Here is a 22,155-nt window from a genome sequence, read left to right on the forward strand (position 1 = left end):
TTTTTTTTATTCAATAAAATTTACAAATTCAAACACATTAAGGATTAAAAACAAATGAAATTTTACAATTAACATTATTAGAAATATCTATTTTTGAGCAGCACAACTTGTACTCGTTTGCTTAAACACTTGATTCGAGGTACTGGATTGATTTTCTGGTCCCCCAAGTATACACTTGGATACAACAATCTTATTGCTTATTGACTCTTCAATGTAAGATTCTGCAACAGATGACGATTTCCATCAACCTAAACGTTTAACTTTTACTAGATCAGCTCCAGAATTTGCGAAGATAGTAGCTGAAGAACGACGGAAATAATGCCCCGTGTACATTTCTGAATTTGCAAGTTTCAAAAAATCTGCAATCTTCTTGGAGATATTATATATGTTGTTAATCCCCACCGGTTGAGTAGTGCACTTTTGCTGTCGGTAATTTACAAAACACTTACTGTGAGGTACGTTTTTGGGGCGCAAGGCAATATACTTGTTCAAATCTCTTTAACATAAAAGTATTTATTTACAAAGTAAGGTAATTTACAGGAAAGTCAGTTTGTCAATTCTCTTTATATCAGTTCTCCGAATGTTTAGTGGAATTAAAAATCTATTCTTTGTTCAAAAAATAAAACCTTTCTCTCAGAGACTACCTGACCGTTAAGTCGTACATTGTATTAAATGAATTCTAGGAGTTGCTAAACCGGTGATTTAAAGGGACTTTGTGGTCCCTGACTTGATGTTTGGCGACGATTCAGTAACACAAAAATATATTCAAGTATCGGCCTTCAGTCGTAACGGTTCGATAATATAGAGTTTCTCTCTCTGACTCTCACTCAAGAATAGTAAAAGGGCAGTCACGTCTCAGCCTTGAGTCATAGCGGTTCGATGATATAAAAAATTTTCTCTCTTTGATTTTCACGCGGAAATAGTGATCTGTTCGCGATCAACGACATAGCAAGAAGCATTTATGGTCGGCTTTTGATGATAATTATTATATAAAATCGCATTTGTTAGAATAGTTGTGATCAATAAAATTGACTGGTAGCAGATTCAATACTTTCTTTATTACCGGAAATCATCCTTACTTCGACCGAGATTATTTGGAATCGACGTCTTAATACGAAACCAACAAAACGCTTGGTTCCCTTTCTTATGTTTGGACGAAACATCACATCTCCACACATAATTTGGTACCCCTGGTGGGACAGCAAACGTCCTCTACAACACTACAGAAGCAAGGATTTCCAGTTAAAGATTTCTGACTCCATCACCCACATCGAGATTTACGAAGACGCTGCTCCAAACCCGTGAGTCGTCTTCAAAACGACCCTCTCCAACAGGTAACACCGTTTACAACAACGGTGGACTTATAAACTTTATTTATTTTCGCGTTACTCAGTGACTCTAACTCGATACAATTTCTATAAACAATTCTCACAGTGTTTATTTGTATTTTATATATTATCACTCACTATAATTTTTATACGCGTTCTCGTTTTAAGTAATACTTTCTTACTTACTATAATTTACGCATAATATGCAATTTTGAATGTGTTTATCAAAGTCGTATCCTACTATATTTATGACTAATTAAAAATTACTTATCGCATTCTTTTTTTTTTACACATTTATATAACTTTGAATTTGAATTTTTACACATTTTTTATAGTATAGTACAATTTCAATTTTCAGCTACGATCTTTTTTCTTTTTAATAACAAACATATCTTTCTATCTCTACACTGTACACTGGTGTTGTCTCAGTTTTGTTTTCGTTTTATTATCACATATTTTAATTTATACTAATTGACATGGATCTATTGAAAAGAGAGCGTGGCACATGCAAGTCTACAATCACTAGAATTTTAAATTGGATCAATAACTCCCTTGATATTCAAACTAACACCTTTGAATTAGATCACCGAAAAGCACATTTAGTTAATACCTTTAATAATTACAATGATATTTGCAATAAAATAGAATCTATTGATGCGGTCGACTTGCATACCGAAAATAGGGAAGAAATCGAGGATAAATACTTCTCTGCTATGTCACGAATTGACGGAAAATTATCTCAATTAACGCTCAGTAACTCATCTTCTTCCCCATCACATTCTCAATCACAGGAACCCGCTAGTAATTCAAATGTAAGGTTACCACCCATTTCCGTCCCCAATTTCAATGGTGAATACAGTAAATGGCTCTCTTTTTACCAATTATTTTCTTCTCTAGTAAAGGATAACAATAGTATCACAAAAGCACAAAAATTAATATATTTAAAATCTTCTCTTAAAGGTGAACCCTTAACTTTAATTGACTCACTTGAAGTTACTCACGAAAATTTTGATCTCGCAATAACTATTTTAGAAAAAAAATATGATAATAATCTCGCGATAATAAATTCGCATATTAACGCTATAATAGATTTCCCTACACTTTCAAAGAGCAATTATCATTCATTAAATGAATTCGTAAATGATTTGAAAAGACATATTGACTCCTTAAAAATTCTGCATGTTCCGATCGAATCGTGGGATTATCTCTTAATAAATATTATAATTAGGAAACTTGATTTTGCCACTAAACGGTATTATGGCGAAAGAAGGGATCGCGACAACACTCCCTCGATTGTCGAACTTTTTGAAATATTGAATGAACGGTGCAACATTCTCGCAGACCTAACATATACCTCTGACTCAAAAAGAGAAAAATCACACGGCAAATATAATGCTACCTCTCTCCACCTCAACGCCTCTGCTACACTCCCATCTCGCGTTTATATTAAATGTAATTACTGCAATGATTCAGCTCACAAAATATATACATGCAGAAAATTTTCCTCTCTGCCACACTCTGAAAAATATAACTTTCTTAAGGCTAATCACATGTGTTCTAACTGTTTGGGTACAAAACACACCCATGCTGATTGTCCTTCACGAACTTGCTCAATCTGTTCCAAAAAACACCACACTCTACTGCATCAAAACTCCTATGCGCAAAATACCAATTATTCTGGCTCTTCCCATTCTCCGCATTCCGAAAATTATCGTTCTAACATAAATGGAAATCATTCACGATTTAACCATTCAACACAAAACCCTTCGTATGATAATAGAACTAAACATAACTCTTTTCGTCAACCAAATGATGCCAGTCCAACAACCTCACAAAACACCAATTCTCCTAGTCTCTCATATCAACATAAAAATACCACGCACTCCACGGAACCGCTTCGGACTAATAATGTCCAACCTTCTACTTCTAACAATTTTCCAGACAATGGAAACGACTCCAGCGTTGCTTTGAGTGCTACAAATAAGTCCTTTACATACTCTTCAGTTCTCTTATCCACTGTTCAAGTTAATTTGATCGACAAATCAGGAAGGCCCTTACTAATTAAGGCAGTCCTAGACTCTGGAAGCCAAAAAACGTTCTGTTCTCAAGAGTTGCTGAGTAAAATCAATTGCAAAATTTATCACAGGGAATTACAAATTTCTGGCATTTCACAAGGCTCTTTCACCTCGAACTTAATGGCAAATATTAATGTTCATTCTCCTAATTTAAAATCTCAGCATCTTCACTTGAATTGTGCAGTTATCCCAAAAATAACTTGTCAGTTACCTCAATTTCATATTCAACCCAATAAGCTCAATATACCCAAGGGTTTCACTCTTGCTGACAAGCATTTTTATCAAAAATCAAATATTGACCTTTTGATAGGAGCAGATTATTATTATGACATTCTTCAACCAGGTCTCGTAAAGTTAGGACATAATCTCCCTACTCATTTCAATACAATTTTTGGCTGGGCAATCGCTGGCAATGTTCCAAACTACGCTCAGTCTAAAAATAATGTCTCTCTATTTGTGCAAACTCAAAATACCCACTCTTCAGACTCAAACCTTGAAGCCCTTGTTTCTAAATTTTGGGAAACTGAAGATTGCCCCGGCGAAAAAATATTGTCCCCCGATGACCAATTAGCCGAATCAAATTTCATTAATCACCTCAAAATTCTCGAAAATGGTCGATTTCAAGTAAATCTACCTCAAAAATCTCCATCTGAGCACCTCAAGCTTGGTGAATCATTCCAAATTGCAAAAAAACGTTTCGAATCACTTGAAAAGAGATTTAAAAATGACTCCAATTTATATAATGCATACAAACATTTTATAGATCAATACATCTCCCTAAATCACGGTAAATATGTTCCTCTTACATACCACAACTCGCTAGATGAAAACAAATATTTTCTACCCCATCACTGCGTATTAAAGGATTCAGCAACCACCAAATTGCGGGTAGTGTTCGACGGAAGTGCAAAAACCACTTCTGGAGACTCTTTAAACCAGATACTTCTTACCGGCTTTCAAACACAGCCAGATCTCTTTGATATCCTCTGTCGGTTTCGGCAATTTAAATTTGTTTTCATCGCCGACATCGAAAAGATGTATCGGCAAATTAATGTCAATCCCAATCAAACTTTTTTACAAAACATCCTTTGGAGAGATAGCCCACACGAACCCTTAAAGTGTATTGAGCTAACGTCTGTAACCTATGGCGTAACGTGCTCCAGTTTTCTAGCCACTCGCTGTTTTAAAGAGATAGCTACTTTAAATACCACAAAATACCCCCTTGGTTCTGATGCACTGTTAAATCAGACATATGTCGATGATATTTTATACGGAACCAACACTCTAGCCGAATTAGAAGCTGCAGATCATGAATTAAATTCCATCTTAAACGGTCACAGTATCACTCTTCACAAATGGGTTTCTAACTCGGCTGAATTTTCTGCCAAATATATTCGGTCATCTCAGTCTAATTATGAAATAACCTCAAACAACTTAAATACCAATAAGGTCTTAGGTCTCTCGTGGCACCCCTTAGATGACTATTTTACGATTTCAATTCCAAGTCCTCCCGCTGCTGATAATAGCTTCACAAAAAGAAACGCCCTCTCAGCACTCGCCAAAATATTTGACCCCATAGGTCTCTTGGGATCATTCACTGTCACTGGAAAGGTATTTATTCAAAAACTTTGGCTCAATAAATTAAATTGGGACGATCCACTCCCTGAAACTCTTGCTAAAGAATGGAAAAGATTTATTAACGATCTCACTCTCCTGGAGTCTCTTAAAGTACCCCGTAATCTTTTTAACAGCAGGCAAATCTCTAAAATTGAAATACACGGATTTGCCGATGCCTCAAGTAAGGCTCAGGCCGCTGTTTTATATTTTCGCACAATTTACGCTGATGATACTATCAGTTGTACTCTAATCGCATCCAAATCTCGTCTAGCTCCCTTAAAAACGGTATCCATTCCTAGATTGGAGCTATCAGCCATGTTACTACTGTCAAGGTTAACTAAAAAAATAAATTCCACCTTTGCAAATCGCTTGCACTTCTCCTCCATTAATTTGTGGACAGATTCACAAATCGCGTTATGTTGGATAAACTCTTCTGCCTCGCGCTGGAACACTTATGTAGCAAATAGAGTAACTCAAATTCAAGACCTAACATCAAATTTTTCTTGGAGACACGTTCGTTCTCATGAAAATGCAGCAGATTGTCTATCTCGCGGCTTGACCGCTACTGAATTTCTAAATTCCCGGATGTGGTGGAACGGCCCTGAATTTCTACTTAAAACGGACTTAAACCTAACGACATTTAACCCGAACTCTACCCTAGTATTATTACCGGACGAAAAGGTATCATCCCTTATAATCAGTTCAAAAATCTCAACGCAAGATGAATTTATCAATAATCTATTTTCAAGGTTTTCCTCTTACTCTAAATTATTACGCACCACTGCCTACATATACAGGTTCTCGTTTAATGCAAGAAACTCATCTGATAAAAAACTTGGTATTTTATCTCCGGACGAATTGCGATCCGCCTCTATATCAATATTTAAGGCTATACAATTCCTAAAATTCTCTAAAGAAATCTTGGAAATAAAAACCCAAGGAATTACATCAAATAAGTCCTTAATTACCCTGAACCCTTTTTTGAATGCAGACGGACTTCTCTGCGTCGGTGGACGCCTAAAAAACGCTAATATCCCCTATGAACAAAAACATCCAATATTGTTACCATCTAACTCTCACATTATCAATTTATTACTAACTCATGAACATTGTCGTCTAGGCCACGCCGGACCGCAAACGGCATTGTCCAACGTCAGACTTAGTTATTGGCCTTTAAACGGACTTCGAACACTAAAAAAAATTGTAAATAATTGTCACGTATGTTTTAGATTTCGCGCTAAACCTATGGAACAAATCATGGGAAATTTACCTAAGGTTAGAATTACTCCTTCTCGCCCTTTTCAAAATGTGGGCTGCGATTTCGGTGGGCCATTTCTTATTAAATCCTCTAAGTTAAGAAAGGCTCCAATGCAAAAACGTTACATATCTATTTTCGTCTGTCTAGCCACAAAGGCCGTTCACATAGAATTATTGTCATCACTCTCTACTGATTCATTTTTATTATGTCTAAAAAGATTCATTGCCCGAAGAGGTCTTCCCTCTCTCATATATAGTGACAACGCAACCAATTTCGCTGGTTCAAAAAATGAACTTAAGGATTTGCGCGATTTTTTTAAATCCCCTAGTTTTTCAAATGACATGCAAAATTTCGCTGCACAAAATTTCATAGAATGGAAGTTTATTCCACCTCATAGTCCCCATTGGGGAGGTATATGGGAAGCAGCAATTAAAAGTGCCAAATATCACATTCGTCGAATGATAGGGAATGCTTATTTAGTGTTTGAAGAATTCAGTACAATTCTCTCGCAGATCGAGGCAATTTTAAACTCACGCCCTATTTGCCCCTTGTCGAATGATCCCTCTGATCTACAATGCCTTACACCCGGACACTTTCTAATAGGCAGTAGCCTTACCTCTTACCCTGAAAAAACATTACTACACTTACCAATTAATAGGCTTAACTTCCTTCAAAGATGTTCACAGATTCAACAGTCGTTTTGGAAACGATGGTCTGTTGAATATCTTAGCCAACTGCATAGTCGACCAAAGTGGTCCAAAGAAAGTCAAAATATTAAGATAAATGATTTAGTCTTATTAAGAACTGATAACTGTCCCCCTCTAAAATGGCCTACCGCGAGAGTCCTGGAACTTTTTCCGGGGTCAGATAATCATGTCCGCGCAGTTAAAATTAGAACTGCTACGGGAGAGACTGTTCGACCAATAACTAAATTATATCTCTTACCACAATTTGATTAGGTATATTTTCTTTCGCGTTTTTCTTTCTATTACGCTTTCAATATTATTTACCCATTTTTTACATAGGTACATATCTATTATAACTATCCGCAATTCGCGCGGGCGAGCTTATGTTCAAATCTCTTTAACATAAAAGTATTTATTTACAAAGTAAGGTAATTTACAGGAAAGTCAGTTTGTCAATTCTCTTTATATCAGTTCTCCGAATGTTTAGTGGAATTAAAAATCTATTCTTTGTTCAAAAAATAAAACCTTTCTCTCAGAGACTACCTGACCGTTAAGTCGTACATTGTATTAAATGAATTCTAGGAGTTGCTAAACCGGTGATTTAAAGGGACTTTGTGGTCCCTGACTTGATGTTTGGCGACGATTCAGTAACACAAAAATATATTCAAGTATCGGCCTTCAGTCGTAACGGTTCGATAATATAGAGTTTCTCTCTCTGACTCTCACTCAAGAATAGTAAAAGGGCAGTCACGTCTCAGCCTTGAGTCGTAGCGGTTCGATGATATAAAAATTTTTCTCTCTTTGATTTTCACGCGGAAATAGTGTAATTAGAATCTTAAACGGGATATATTCACATCTGTTCGCGATCAACGACATAGCAAGAAGCATTTATGGTCTACTTTCGATGATAATTATTATATAAAATCGCATTTGTTAGAATAGTTGTGATCAATAAAATTGACTGGTAGCAGATTCAATACTTTCTTTATTACCGGAAATCATCCTTACTTCGACCGAGATTATTTGGAATCGACGTCTTAATACGAAACCAACAAAACGCTTGGTTCCCTTTCTTATGTTTGGACGAAACATCACATCTCCACACAATACTTTCTCAGAATTTCCAAGAAACTCAGTCCACTTTTCTTGTCAGTAATACAAAACGACCTTTCCTGCTTGGTTTTAGTATCGGATAATGAAACGATTATCACCGATTTTCTGTCGTCCACGTTAAACACTTCTAACTTGTACAATTCATCGGACCTAGTCGCTCCATGCACACCAAAAATAGCAATAACCTTCATCAACAAATAGACGTCATCAGGAGCTTCTGTTAGAAATTTAATAATGTCATCTGACTCCAGGATTTTGGACTTTTTAGCTTTGTATCCTCCACTCAGGTTTTTTAGTGAGGTGGTTAACTTGCTGAATTTAGAAATGTCACAATTTTGATTCACCAACAACGTACGCTTCAGCATCGAATAATACGACCATAATGACGATGGCATCGCTTTCTTCGACTTTTCAGAAAAATACGCCAGAATTATTTTTCACTCACGCCATTGATATTCTTAATGCTTTTCCACTTTTTAAAAGACTGGTATTCTTTCTCATACATCATCCTAGATTTTTGTGTCAACAATAAACTTTCTGCTTCCATCGCTGCATTTTCTACATCTGATGGCAGGTTTTCCTTTTCTTGTGTCAATTCTTCTCCGTCCATTTCGTATTTATTCACTTTGTACACAAAACGCAACAATATTCTCCGCAAAAACTAAAACGTAACATTTGTTTGACATTTGTTGACAGAGTAATTCATATCCCCAGCAACGGAGTAACACAATTGCGATTTTTGTGCTACAATTTTCTTTGAAATTCTATTTTTCACCTGAACTTGAAGTCTTGCTATAGAAAAAAATGTTGTATTGCACACGACGATAAAATCGCATTATCTTCTCGAGCATAATTAGCGTCTCGACTGACGTCTCGACGCTAAAAAACGCTCTCGAAGATAAAATACAATTTTATCATCTTGTAAAATAAATAACTATTATTGATATTTTAAACAAAAATCGGTAGAAACTTAGAAAAATATATTAGAAAATGAACGTATATAATATCCTAATAGAAATAACAAAAATTTCTATGATGTCTATTCGTCACCACTCCTCTTATCATCATTAAATAGTTGTATGGTTGGAGTATGGTCCTTAGTTTCCCCGGATTCTGGTCCTAGATTAAGATACAATTTTTTATTAAGAGGATTCTTAAGAAATTTAGTTAACTCGATAGCGAATCTTTGGTTGACTTACTTTATTTTTCACTTTATTTGGTATCAGAGTTATTTGTTTTGGTGTTGTTTTCCCAGTAATGATGTGGAACGTCCATGGGTCGTGATAAGTTTGACGTATTAAAACTTGTCCAGGATACTTCTCAGATATTCGGTACATTCTTGCTGGTTTCAATGAAATTTTTGGTTTTGAATTCTTTAAAAATAAATCCTTAAAACTTTCGTCCATAAGAAACCAGTCAGTTTCTTTTCCAGCATTAACCACTTTAAATGGAGGAGGTTTAGATCTTGACTGTCGAATAATATCATCTCATTCTTCTGGAACATCAACAACTACTTTTTTTGCACGAGAAATAAGACTAAAGCCACTATCGTAAGGTAGGTATGAATGTCCTCGTATTGGGTATACGTGCGTTATCTCTGATGCTAATTTCAGTACATGCACCAGGATATATGAAAACCGGTTAAAGGTGTAGTTTTTGTTCTGACTCGGGCAACCAACAGAGAAAACCATATTTCATCCATTTTACCGAGTATATAATCTGTTAGATAAGGAAATATCATGGAAGTTACTTCATTTTTATCACGTTTAGCCTTTCCTTCGCGATAGGTATACATATGAACATCATTGCCTTCAATATCGTGTACACCAAATACATAGTACCAATGTTGCTTCGCGACAATCGCCTTATAAAGAATGTGTTCTGGGAAAGGCCAGACGGAAGAAGGTCTGTAGGGCGGCCTAGAAAAAGGTGAAAAGATGCAGTCAAAGAAGATTTACAGAAAATGGGAGTGCGACAATGGGAATTACTGGCACAGGACCGGCAAACATAGAAGGCAATAGTAAACGAGGCAAAGACTCGCGAAGAGTTGTAGTGCCATTGATGATGATGAAGATTTTGCATAAAGTCAAATGCTATTGAAGATACATTATTACTAAGCTGACATTTATGTTTAATTTATCGTTTTATGTCATAGAATGCCCTTTCTTTAGCGTGATGAAGGTTTCTCACTTAAAGCAGTTCCTTTTTTGTTTATTCATCGATATTCGGTAGTTTGAGTTGGGTTTCAGTTTCCTCACATAATGTACAAGTATCACATCTGGGGTAGGAAAAAGAGATGTTAAATCGACTTTAAATTATATTATAATAAACAAAGTAAGAAACCTTGGACTGCGGATGAAGTTCTTTAAAGGCTCTGTACATATTTTTTACATTTAACTCTGATGGTAGATAAATTTTCTTTTTGTCCAGTCTCTGTGTTTAATGTATATAACTTTGGCGGCGTTTGAATAAAGAAATGTAAGCTATTATGTTTTCTATATCAGCAGGGTGTGTTTTCTTAGGCCTATTTGTATATTTTTGGAGAACATCCACTCATTGCTATGCCATTTCTAATTCGACGGATCTGCATTTCAGTAACACCGAAAATACTACGAAGAGCTTCGACACAAGTACGTCTTTTCCCGGTAGTCGAATTTAATACATAAAGAAAGCTACATGTAGTGGCTCTTATTGATGTCGATGTTGTTCGTATCTTCACTTCCACTATCATTAGCAGTACTGGGGTTAGGTAAAGCTGCTTGTAAAATACGACTGCGTCGTCTCTGGCCAAAAATAACGCTAATGAGGCTTGATAATTATGAATCCTGCTCATCTTTGGTCTTCATATTATTAAACATATTCAGTAAGTCAGAACGTTGTTCCTGTGTTATTACATAGAAGCATCGGTAACGTTTACACCTACAACCAAGATTGCAGTCATAAGCATTGAGAAAACAACTTGTCATTATCGAAAAACTTACCTACAGTCACAGTTATTCGGGCTTTATCACCTTTATGCATTTTGTGAGCAACTCACATGTATTTTTGCTTGCTTTATGATTTTTCTTCGTTAAACTTTTCTTTTCCGTTTTCGTGTTTGATCTGTAGTTCAAATTTCCCAAATGCTATTATCTATAATATTAGAGGTATTGTGTTGAACAGTTTCCGCTATGTTAAACTATTTTTCTAATACAAAAGTAACAAACATCATCTGTTATTAACAAAGAAAGCACACAACTGATAAATTTATAGACAAAATCATTTACGCTTAGCGATAATCGTTGACTAAGATGGGACAAGTGTTGCTTTTACAACAAACCCCATGGACATCTGTTGTTTTTCTAAAACTATCCGAAATTTTTATGTAGTTTACTCCGGATTTTTACACAAGTGAATGTGTGAAATCAATAAAGAAACTACTATTTTATGCGAACAACATATAAAGTCAAATTTGCAAAAAACGGACATGTTTTGTTTTTCAACTACATGCTTCAATTGTTATTGGAATCAATAAATTATGGCTTAATCCCATACAAACATAGTATTTAACTTATTGAAGTCATATGTTTTTGATGTTGACCAAGGTGTACCACAGGGGTCAATATTGGGACATTTGATATTTTCTATACGTCAATCATTTATTAAATTTTATAGCTACAGATAAATGGGTGTTATATGCTGACAACACAACTACTACATATAAAATTATTAAGTACACAAACCTTCTGTATTAAACTAGCTATTTTATAGAAGAAAACTTCACATGGAATCCCCCATATCAAAATAAATTGACTTATGGAGGATCTCCATAAAATAAAAAATAAATAGATGACAGACGACATCTTGAAATTAATGAAACAACGTCGACTGATAAAATTGAATGAAACAGAATATAGACACCTGCAGAGAAGAATAAAAAAGGAGATCAAATTAGCCAAAGAAAAATGGATGAGAGAAAGGTGCGACGAAATGGAGGATGTAATATCTAAACACGACTTATTTAATATGCACAAAAACTAAAACAAATAAGTAATATATTTAAAAAAACGAGTTCCCCCTGTACTCGTTGACAATAATAAAAAAAATATTGTAAATGGGCACGAAATAAGAAAAGAATGGTAGCTGTATATATCAGAGTTGTTTGAAGATCCAGAAGGACCAGTTATTTAAAAAGGCACTTGAGAGATAACCATATGGAATAAAAATCAACGGGGAACTACTCAATGTGATTAGATATGCAGGCGATACAGTGATTCTTTCATATCATATTGAAGGTCTCCAAAGTCTACAAAGCTTCAATTAAACGAAGTCCAAGTTGCGAAAGTCCACAAAATGACTTATTTGGAAACTGTGATAACAGACCAACTAGATCCAGACATACAAATAAAACGTAGAATAGCAATGACTAAAACCTGTTCTTTTTCTGGTTCCTATCCGTTTCGGATGTTGGAAATCATATTGGCAATCATGACCTTGCTCGCTGCGGCTCGAAACAGCTCCGTTGAGGTTTTCTCAAACCATGTTCTTAAATTCCGCAACCATGATATTCTCCTTCTACCGGGTCCTCGCTTACCTTTGACTTTACCTTGCAATATAGACTGCAGCAGGGAGTAACGGTGCTGATTTCTCATAACGTGTCCCAGATATTGCAATTTTATGCGAAGAAAACAAGTTTCTGATATGGCACGCGAAGAAGAAGAAGATGGAGGATCTCAGAACATCCAACAGGAGCACATAAATATGAAACTTCTAAGATATGAAACCATTCTTAAGAATAGTACATATTGTCATCAAGTGCCCTAGTCTATCGACCAATAGCACGCACTTGATGCGCATCGCCCCACCCACCTCGACTTGGAAATTATGTATAAATATTTGCACAATTTTCAAGTCGGGATTATAATAAGCGACGGTAAAAGAGGGGAGTTGCCTCCTGTATGTCAATGTATTCGTCAGGGAGCTCGTTGCTGGCGAGTTCCAGCAGAATAGCGGGTAGGAATGGGAGTTTGGGTTTAGGTCGTCTTCTGAATACATTGCCGAGGGACGAGCAGGTAGTTTTGAGAATGCTTTGGGCTCTGAGGTTTTGGCCCCGGATGGTGCGAATTGTATAACTCCTGCTCAGAGAGGAAAGCCTCTCATTGATGGGCTGGATGTTCGACAGGCGATGAATGAGTGCCGAAGGATAGTCGCGTCGTTTTCTGTTAAGTTTACGTAAGATTCTCCTTTCCAGTGTGATTAGTCTATTGTTGAGATGTTTGGGCATCACAGCACAGATGCAAGATCTGTACTCGATGACCGGTCTGATGAATGTTTTGTAAGTATGGATAAGTGTACGTGAGTGAGTGCGGCCGAATCTGCCAGTAAGAGCGTTGAGAAGTCCGAGCCGGCTCCTAACCTTATTACAGGTTCTTTCAGTGTCGTCACTCCAGCGTAGTGTTTGCGTAAACAGCACGCCGAGATATTCGACCTGGTTTCGGAGACGGAGTCGTTCTCCCAATAGACTCAAATTGTGCCTTTCGGTGATGATAGGTGTAATGTATTGGCTGCGGTACGGGTGTCTGAAAAGGATCATCTGTGTTTTGTTAGAGTTAGGTGTCACTCTCCATATCTGGCACCATTGTTCAACAAGGAGCAGATGATTACGAGCGAACCTAAGTATAGAGTCGACGTGTGGTGTAGTTGTAAGGAGTGCAGTATCGTCTGCGTATAGTAAGGTAGTTGTATTTGTATATCTGGGATTAGGGAAGTCGCTGTTGTATATTGTGTAAAGTATTGGTGCCAACACGGAACCCTGAGGGACTCCCGCAGTGGGAGTGAAGGATGTAGAGTATCGATCACGCTCCTTGACTGTGATCCGCCGTTGAGAGACATAAGAGTGGATGAGTCTGACGAATGGAGTAGGTAGCCCGATGCTCACGAGTTTCTTGACCAGTCCCACTGCCAGACTTGGTCAAAGGCTTTTTGAACATCGGGGAAGATGCCTAGTGACAAACTGCCCTCACGCGTCGCGACATTCATTCAAAAATTAAATAGATTTTGTTAATTAATAAACATATCATCATCATCATATAACGGGGGTCCTACGGCGATTGCCGCTTCCCGCATTTCAGCCTCCATCTTTTCCTATCTCTCCAATCTCCCTCTTCTAAGCCTCTAGATTGCATTGTTTTTGTAATTTGTCTTCTCCAGGAATTTGGTGGTCTTCCCCTTTTCCTTCTTTCTGGCGGAACATACATTAAGGCTTTCTTTGGCCACCGCTCCTCCTCCATTCTCATCACGTGACCATACCATTCTAATTGCCTTCCTTGTATTCTATCTGAAAGAGTATCTCTAATTCCTGTACGGTTTCGTATTTCCTCATTCCTGATTCTTTCCATTCTCGATACTCGACATGACCTTCTAAGATAATCCATTTCCACAACGTCTACTTTATCTCGTTCATTCTTTGTCATCGTCCAACATTCGGCACCATATGTGGTAATTGGTTCTACAATTGCTCTGTATACGCGAAGTTTGGTATGCATCTTTATTTTATTAGACCACAGTAATGAATTCAGTATTCGGATGCATTTTTTCCCTTGGGTTATTCGGTTTTGTACATCTATCTTAACTCTGCCATCTGCTGATATGATGCTTCCTAGATATTTATACTGGTTGCAGCCTTTTATGACTGCGTTTTCAAGCCTTAGATCTGTGGTATTTCCTCCAATTTTTAAATATTCTGTTTTGCTTATGTTTACAGTAAGCCCCCATTTGGCATATTCCTCAAATAATTTTCGATTCATATAATTTATATCTTCCTCATCGGTTGCAACCACCACCTGATCATCTGCAAACAACAATGTATACAGAGTTTCTTGTCCCACTTCGATGCCCATAAATCTACATTTATTTCTCCAATTCCTCAATGCTTCTTGGACGTATATTTTAAAGAGTGTCGGTGACAAACAGCATCCTTGCTTTAGGCCTTTAGTGACTTTAAATTCATTTGAGGTTCTGGTTCCAATTTTTACACAACTAACTGCATTTTCGTACAATTTATATATCGCTCGGATATACGTCGAATCCAATCCGGACCTTTTGAGGACCTCAAACATTTTCTTTAACGGGACACTATCATATGCTTTCTCAAGGTCTATAAATACCAAATGGGTCTCTCTACTTCTTTCGACACGCTTTTCAATTATTTGTCGTAGGATAAATATATTATCAAGGCAGGATCTCCCGGTACGAAAGCCGCTTTGTTCTTCAATATCTTGCATCTGTCTTTCAACCCTCTTCTTTAATATTCTGCCGTACAACCGGCCCACAGAGCTCGTCACACTAATACCTCTATAATTGGAACAGTCTCTTTTATTCCCTCTTTTATATATGGAGCTTATATAAGATTTATTCCAATCTCTAGGAATTTCCTGGTCTCCACACATACATTTATTGAAAAGGTCTACTATTAATTCTAAAAGTGCAGTCGGCCCATATTTAACCAGCTCTATGGGAATGTCTCCAGGCCCTGCGGCTTTTCCGTTTTTAACCTCTTTTAAGGTTTCCGTCAATTCAGATAATGTTATTATAGGGATTTCCTGTCTTTCGTCTCTGTTGTCTATTAATTCCCTTATCTTTTCCCATCTGTACTCTACTCTATCCTCTTTCAGCAGTTTCGTATAATATTCTTCCCATTCATTTAACTTTATGAGAGAAATGTTGTCTTCATTTTTCTCATTTTTCCTAATTAATAAACATATAATTTTCATATATTTACTAATTTTGTTTTAAACCAAAAAAAAATTCTGAAAGGAACCGTTCACTTCTATCCCTTTCACCCCCGATTGTCCAGGACTAGTAAAGCAGCTCAACCACCAGCAAACACCACAACATCAGTGGACACATCAAAAATCCCAGTGCCACACCCATTACAAAGGAAACACGTCCTGAAGAGGCACAAGCCTAAAACAGGACAGCGGATACACCCAATACACAAAAAATCAACGCTACAATGAATCCAAGTCGGGATCAGATCATTTCGATCAGTCTACGAACCACGGCCTTACTTAGAGCATCGTACGCTCTAGGAGGTCGCTGGTCGGGGCTCTGCCTCAGCTGCTAGTCCTAGACTCTGTAGTTAGTCTTTGCTACAAATAAAACTGTGTTTTATTTCAACAATATTGGCAACTTATTTTCTCATGTAAGAAATTTTACAAGTCTTTTTCAAGACTTGTCCGAAATCAACCTCACATCCGAAAATCCGAAGCTGAATTGGATAAGTGCCTAGGGTGTGTCGTATACTACACACGATAACCCTAGTGCAGAGCGTAAAGCGAAATAGACGATTTTAGAAGTCTATTTCAGCTAAGACGACAATATGTTAAATTAATGTTTCTATAAATATTTGGAAGTTGAAAGTATTTAATCGTATAAATACTTAATTGACTAGTCAACTACCCTCAAAGATTCGACACTCTTTGCGCTAAAAAAATCCCACCGCCCATCTCTACTTACTGTTTCTCTCAAATGCATTTCTTGTCACACATGTCCGATGCTTATTATCGTCGCGATCATCGTTTACCGGTGTTTCCCTGGAAAAGTGCCAGCTTTCGGGATGCATTCCTTGTTTTACTGCTCGGACACGTTCGATGATAAACGTTTTATCTCTGTTGAAAGCTGCGTTATTACTCTGGGGATAAAATCCTAAGAAAAGTGAAGGCTAAAATCAGCAGAAAAAATTTCGTTATGGATGATTACATTTTTTATTTTAACCAATAGGTAGCGCTCAGAAAAAGGTTACAAGAGAAGATACAAATATAATTATAAAAATTTTAATTTGTAGCAAAATAGATAAAGTACTTATATTTCATATAAAAAAGGGAGAACACATTAGAAACACAATAAAAACTACTAGCATCGTGTAATTCTTAAGAAAAAGTAGAAATATACAATGGAGTTAGAGACCTTAGGTTACTTTTTAGCTTTTTATGCTGCCTTATAACATACCAATATCTACATAGAAGGGTTGTTGCACACAAACATAGTGTACAAATTAACAAATTAAATACTACAGCCTGAGCTAAATATTCTTTAGAAAGTAGCCATTCTTTTGATTTGGAAAATGTACAGATTTTGGAAAAAGAATAGAATTACAACAAAAGATTTATATTGGAGATGATTCACACAAAAAACGATGAAAAATGCATTAATAATAAGACCGATATAAAAGATCCCTCCAATATATATCACAACTTAATAAAATAAGTTGATCGTAAATGCACCGTTGGCAGATATTTTAAATACGACCCTGAATCAGTCGTAGTTTCAAGTGTCTGCAATATGTAAACTTTACAATACACAAAAATGTTACTGACAGAAACAAAACATTTAAGAAAACTGTCAAGTGAAATCATATCTAAGGTTGGGTTTCGGAAACTTGACTACTACACAACACAAGGTATAGAACATTGCAATACGATGTGCCCTCCAAGTATGGCCTGGCAGGACCCTGGGCTACCTATCTTTCGACATACGCCCATAGTGAAACCTCTGCCTCTACGAGTCAGACACCAAAGTGAAGGTGCCACGCAACGTATATAATACACGCCGCGCGGGGGCCTCACCCTCCCCGTAGTACCTGTGTTGCGAGAGTACCTCACCTACACGTTATTCCCACACCACGGGCGGATAGGTTCGGCAGGCGGAGGAATTTCCACCTCGCACGTAGACAGGTCGCCGCCGAGGATCTCTCATCTACCACTCTTGGATCTCCCGGTGGGTACGTGCCGGGGCACCCACACCACGCCTGACACAAGGTCAGGAGAGGTATGTACGGGCCCAGCTCGTTCAACCTCACCAGGCTCTTTTGGAATGAGAGTAGAGTGGTCCCACGAGAGTCTCGTATCGGATACTAGGAGTGTAGACCGGTGACCGTGTCGCCGAAGCGACCGTGTGCGTTTCTACAAACCCGACACCTCAAGCGACGGCTCTCCACCTCCCAATTCCTACCCATTAGTCGCCTCTTACGACAGGCAGGGTTTTCCGACCCCGGCCGTATTCTTATCTCCGCGAGCCGGACGGAGAAGGTATAGAACAGTACTAAGGTTCTAAAATCTGACAGGCAGATCATGGAAGATGCCTTCTTCACCTTTGCTGGACGAGACGTCTGATTAGGGGTTGAGCCAATGCGTTGGGTTGATTTTCTATGCGTTCGATATACTTCTGCGAGAAGTAGGATATTTATTATTTGACAGGGTTGTAGTCTCGCAACTTTGTATAAATATTTATTAAATAGTTAAGCGAAATTATTTCAATATTGTACCGCCAACTCTAACTGCGAGTAGTACGTATCGCATAAGCAGAGATCATCACTCGTTTCAAGGATTAAACGACATTACCGTTCTAAGATATAGTGATGAGTGTCTTACCACCCGGCAAAATAGCGGAAAGGATAGAAGACAGATTAAGTTGTGAGATAGTATGAGATAAAGCTAGTTCTTGACGTGGCTATTTCACTTCAGTCATAATTATACGGATGACCTCGAAAGATTTTAAATTATTAATTTTTAAGTTTATTTAATAATAAAAATAACTTAACTGAAATATTTGATTAAACTAAAGGTAGGTATGTTCCATCCTAAAACAATTATTGTGTGTGGAATTGGCGTAATAGTTAGAGACGTGGTCTAGTGACAAGAAGATTGGAGGTTCAATTCACACCAAGGATAAAATTTTTGTTTTAGTCAATCAAAAAATAATAGAAAATATGATACATATTAGGTAAACAGTTTTCGAAAAACTCATTACTTACAATTTATTCTTATTCCAATGTTAAAAAATAGAAATACAAAATAATTCAATTTCAGTTTTACAGTCTTCAGTTGTGATTGCAAAATAATCCGGTTAAGACTGTTTAATGCCAAATCCATCACTAAATTCTCAGTGTTAATATCAATTCCTCTGTACAAGTAATGATTTTCAAAACAATTAACAACATTGTAATGGATGCGCGCGAACAGCTGCCTGCTTTACAGCTAACCAAATCATCGAGCCATCAAAAATAATAACATACCGAGAAGTGTTTTTGCACGGTAAACAGAAACTTTTTATTGAAAAAACAATTCGTGAAAATGGTTTTAACGGTCAAGGAAAAAGTGCAAATTGTTGTCTGGCATGTGAATGGATTATCAGACAACATGATTAGACAACAATTTGTAAATATGTTTCCAAATAGGCCGGCTCCAGCACGATCAACAATTCAGTCTATTACACGTAATTTTTTTACTTATGGATCCGTGTTCACTCCGAGAGGAGTTCGTAGACGAAGGGAGGTAAATCCAGATTTGGAACTAAGGGACACTTTGATTTGTGCAAGTATTGAGCAAAATCCTACCCAATCAACATCTCGTCTCGGAGAACAATATGGAATTTCAAGATTTAGAGTAGGTAAAATTTTGAAAAGACATGGATACCGTCCCTATAAACTTCATAAATCCAACGAACAATTCCCTGGGGATCAATATAGACGTTTAGAATTTTGTCAAACTGCAATGGAAATGTCACATCAAGATGAACATTTTTTAGAGAACTTCACCGATGAATGTACGTTTTCATTGCAGGGCCGTTACAATTCAATGAATGCTCGGTATTGGTCTCGAGGAAATCCTCGTCAGATTTATGTCGCTCGTACCCAGAGTCCTCGAAAAGTAAATGTTTGGGGAGGCATAATAGGGAATCATGTCATTGGTCCATTTTTTATAGACGGTATGTTGACTGGGCGGAAATACTTGGAACTTCTGCAAAATCAAATTGTCCCAGCCCTTCGTAATTTACCAATACCTTTCGATTCCATATGGTTTCAACACGATGGTTGTCCCGCACATAATTCTCGCATCGTCAGTGAATATCTCAGTGCGACTTTTCCTAATCGATTGATTAGTGGCCACGGAGATATTTTTTGGCCTGCAAGATCCCCTGATCTTGCACCTTGTGATTTTTTTATGTGGGGATATATCAAGTCCAAGCTATATGGAATTGAAGACGATAGGCCTAATTCTCTCCAACAATTAAGAGAAAAGATCTCTGATTCGATGAGAGGTATTAGTCCAGAAACATTAGCTAATGTTAGACGAAACTTTTATAATAGATTGGGTTATTGTTCTGCTGCTAATGGAGGCTTATTCGAACATTTATTGTAAATACATTTCATTAGAATAATTTTTTTTTATTTTTATAGAATTTCTACCTATTTAAATATTTTTGGAAGTACATTTATTTAGAACGTTCTTTTATGTTTGAAGAATTATTACTTTATTTTCGAAAATACGACATTGTTTTTTCAATAAGATTTTCATGTTTTACTATAAACACTTCTAATAAAAACTGAAATAAATGTCTAGTGATTTAAAGCAAAACGATATAATATCTGCATAATTTCAAATTTTTAAAAAAGTAAAACCTTCATGTGGGATTTGAACCCTGAGCGCCTGCATGAGAACATCGTGACTTGAACTCTGATCCATCAAACTTTTATATTTCTTCAGTGACAGTTTGGGATATTTTTCTGCTGCTAATGAAGGCTTATTTGAACATATTGTAAATACGTTTATTTACAATATTTTTTTTATTTTTGTAGAATTTTTACTTATTTAAACATTCTTTAAACGTTCTTTTAATTTTGAAGAATTTTTACTTTATTTTCGAAAGTACGGCGATACTTTTTTTTCAATAAAATATTTGTGTTTAACTTTAAACACTTCTAATACTAGTAACGACTGACATAAACGTTTAACGATTCAAAGCAAAACGATCTCTAAAACCACATGTGGGTTTTGAACTCTAATCGTCTGCGACGTCTTTGTCGAATTCTTACCACTAATCCACGAAGGATAGTGATTATTCCATGACAAGAGTGTATGAAACTCCTCACATCATAATAGAAATTATTCTTGGTTAATAATTTAAAACTTTAGATTAAATAATTACTATTAATTAAATTATTTTATTCACATTTTTGCTTTATTGTGGTCAATCAGTTTTTACTTTATGTGAAATTAAAAAATGGAAATACGTCACACATACGTTACACATAATAATTATGACCGAGGTGATTTAGCTCGAAGCTAACGTCTAAAGGTGTGAGACTATCGATTTATAATGTTAATTATAGGTTTCTACCGATTATTTCCCACCTCTACTACTTTCATCTCTTTTTATTTCACAACGTATTATATTTTCTATCTTTTGCGTTATTTTGCCGGTTCTTAAGGCACTCATCACTGTATATTATGTATTAGTTGCCTATATCTCGAATCTATTCTACAATTATTAATAGCATGTTCTATGACCCACATCTCGATACTATCAAACGCCTTTTCATAGTCGACGAAAGCAAGAAATACGGGTAGTTGGTATTCATTTGCCTTCTCTATCAATGTTCTTATTGTCAGTAGATGGTCTGATGTACTATATCCTTTGCGGAAGCCAGCCTGTTCAACCGGTTTGTAATTGTCCATTTTGTAGGTTAACCCGTTGTTAATAATTCTCATAAACAGTTTGTATACTTGACTGGGCAACGATATAGGTCTATAATTCTGTAGATCACATTTGTCCCCTTTTTTGTGTAGGAGTATTACTAGATTCTCGTTCCAGTATTTAGGAATCTTGCTATTATGGAGACATCTATTAAATAGCTCTGTTAGTACAGGGATTGTCAATAAACGTATCTTTCTATCTGTCTATATATATATATATATATATATATATATATATATATATATATATATATATATATATATATATATATATATATATATATATATGTGTGTGTGTGTGTGTGTGTGTGTGTGTGTGTCAGTTGTCATTTTTTGGTTTAATACGCGAGGAAATAATTTTCCGTTTGTGAATTATTTAACGACAAAAATACAGCCGAGCAATAGTTAGCAGTATATCATTAACCCCAGAGAAAATACACGATTCCGTCAACAATATCTTTCATCCAGATCAATGGCGTTATTGTTTGATATTAATCTATCCGCATTCCTTCGAAATATCGCGGAAATACTTAACCAGCAAACTCGACTGTCATTTGCATAAAA

The 22,155-nt window shown here is 36.4% G+C and overlaps 1 protein-coding gene across 1 annotated transcript; it reads left to right on the plus strand.

The window, feature by feature from the left end:
- The first annotated feature begins 1,804 nt into the window (after positions 1 to 1,804).
- Positions 1,805 to 7,237, plus strand: LOC140450494 (uncharacterized). The gene has a single exon (XM_072544141.1). The coding sequence runs from the start codon at positions 1,805 to 1,807 to the stop codon at positions 7,235 to 7,237; it is 5,433 nt and encodes a 1,810-aa protein (XP_072400242.1).
- The last annotated feature ends 14,918 nt before the right edge of the window (positions 7,238 to 22,155 follow it).

Source organism: Diabrotica undecimpunctata, chromosome 9 (assembly GCF_040954645.1).
Source record: "Diabrotica undecimpunctata isolate CICGRU chromosome 9, icDiaUnde3, whole genome shotgun sequence".
Classification (NCBI taxonomy): Eukaryota; Metazoa; Arthropoda; class Insecta; order Coleoptera; family Chrysomelidae; genus Diabrotica; species Diabrotica undecimpunctata.

What these genes read in the sequence shown, in the direction of transcription:
- LOC140450494 (XM_072544141.1), top strand. Translation starts at nt 1,805, where the DNA reads ATGGATCTATTGAAAAGAGAGCGTGGCACATGCAAGTCTACAATCACT.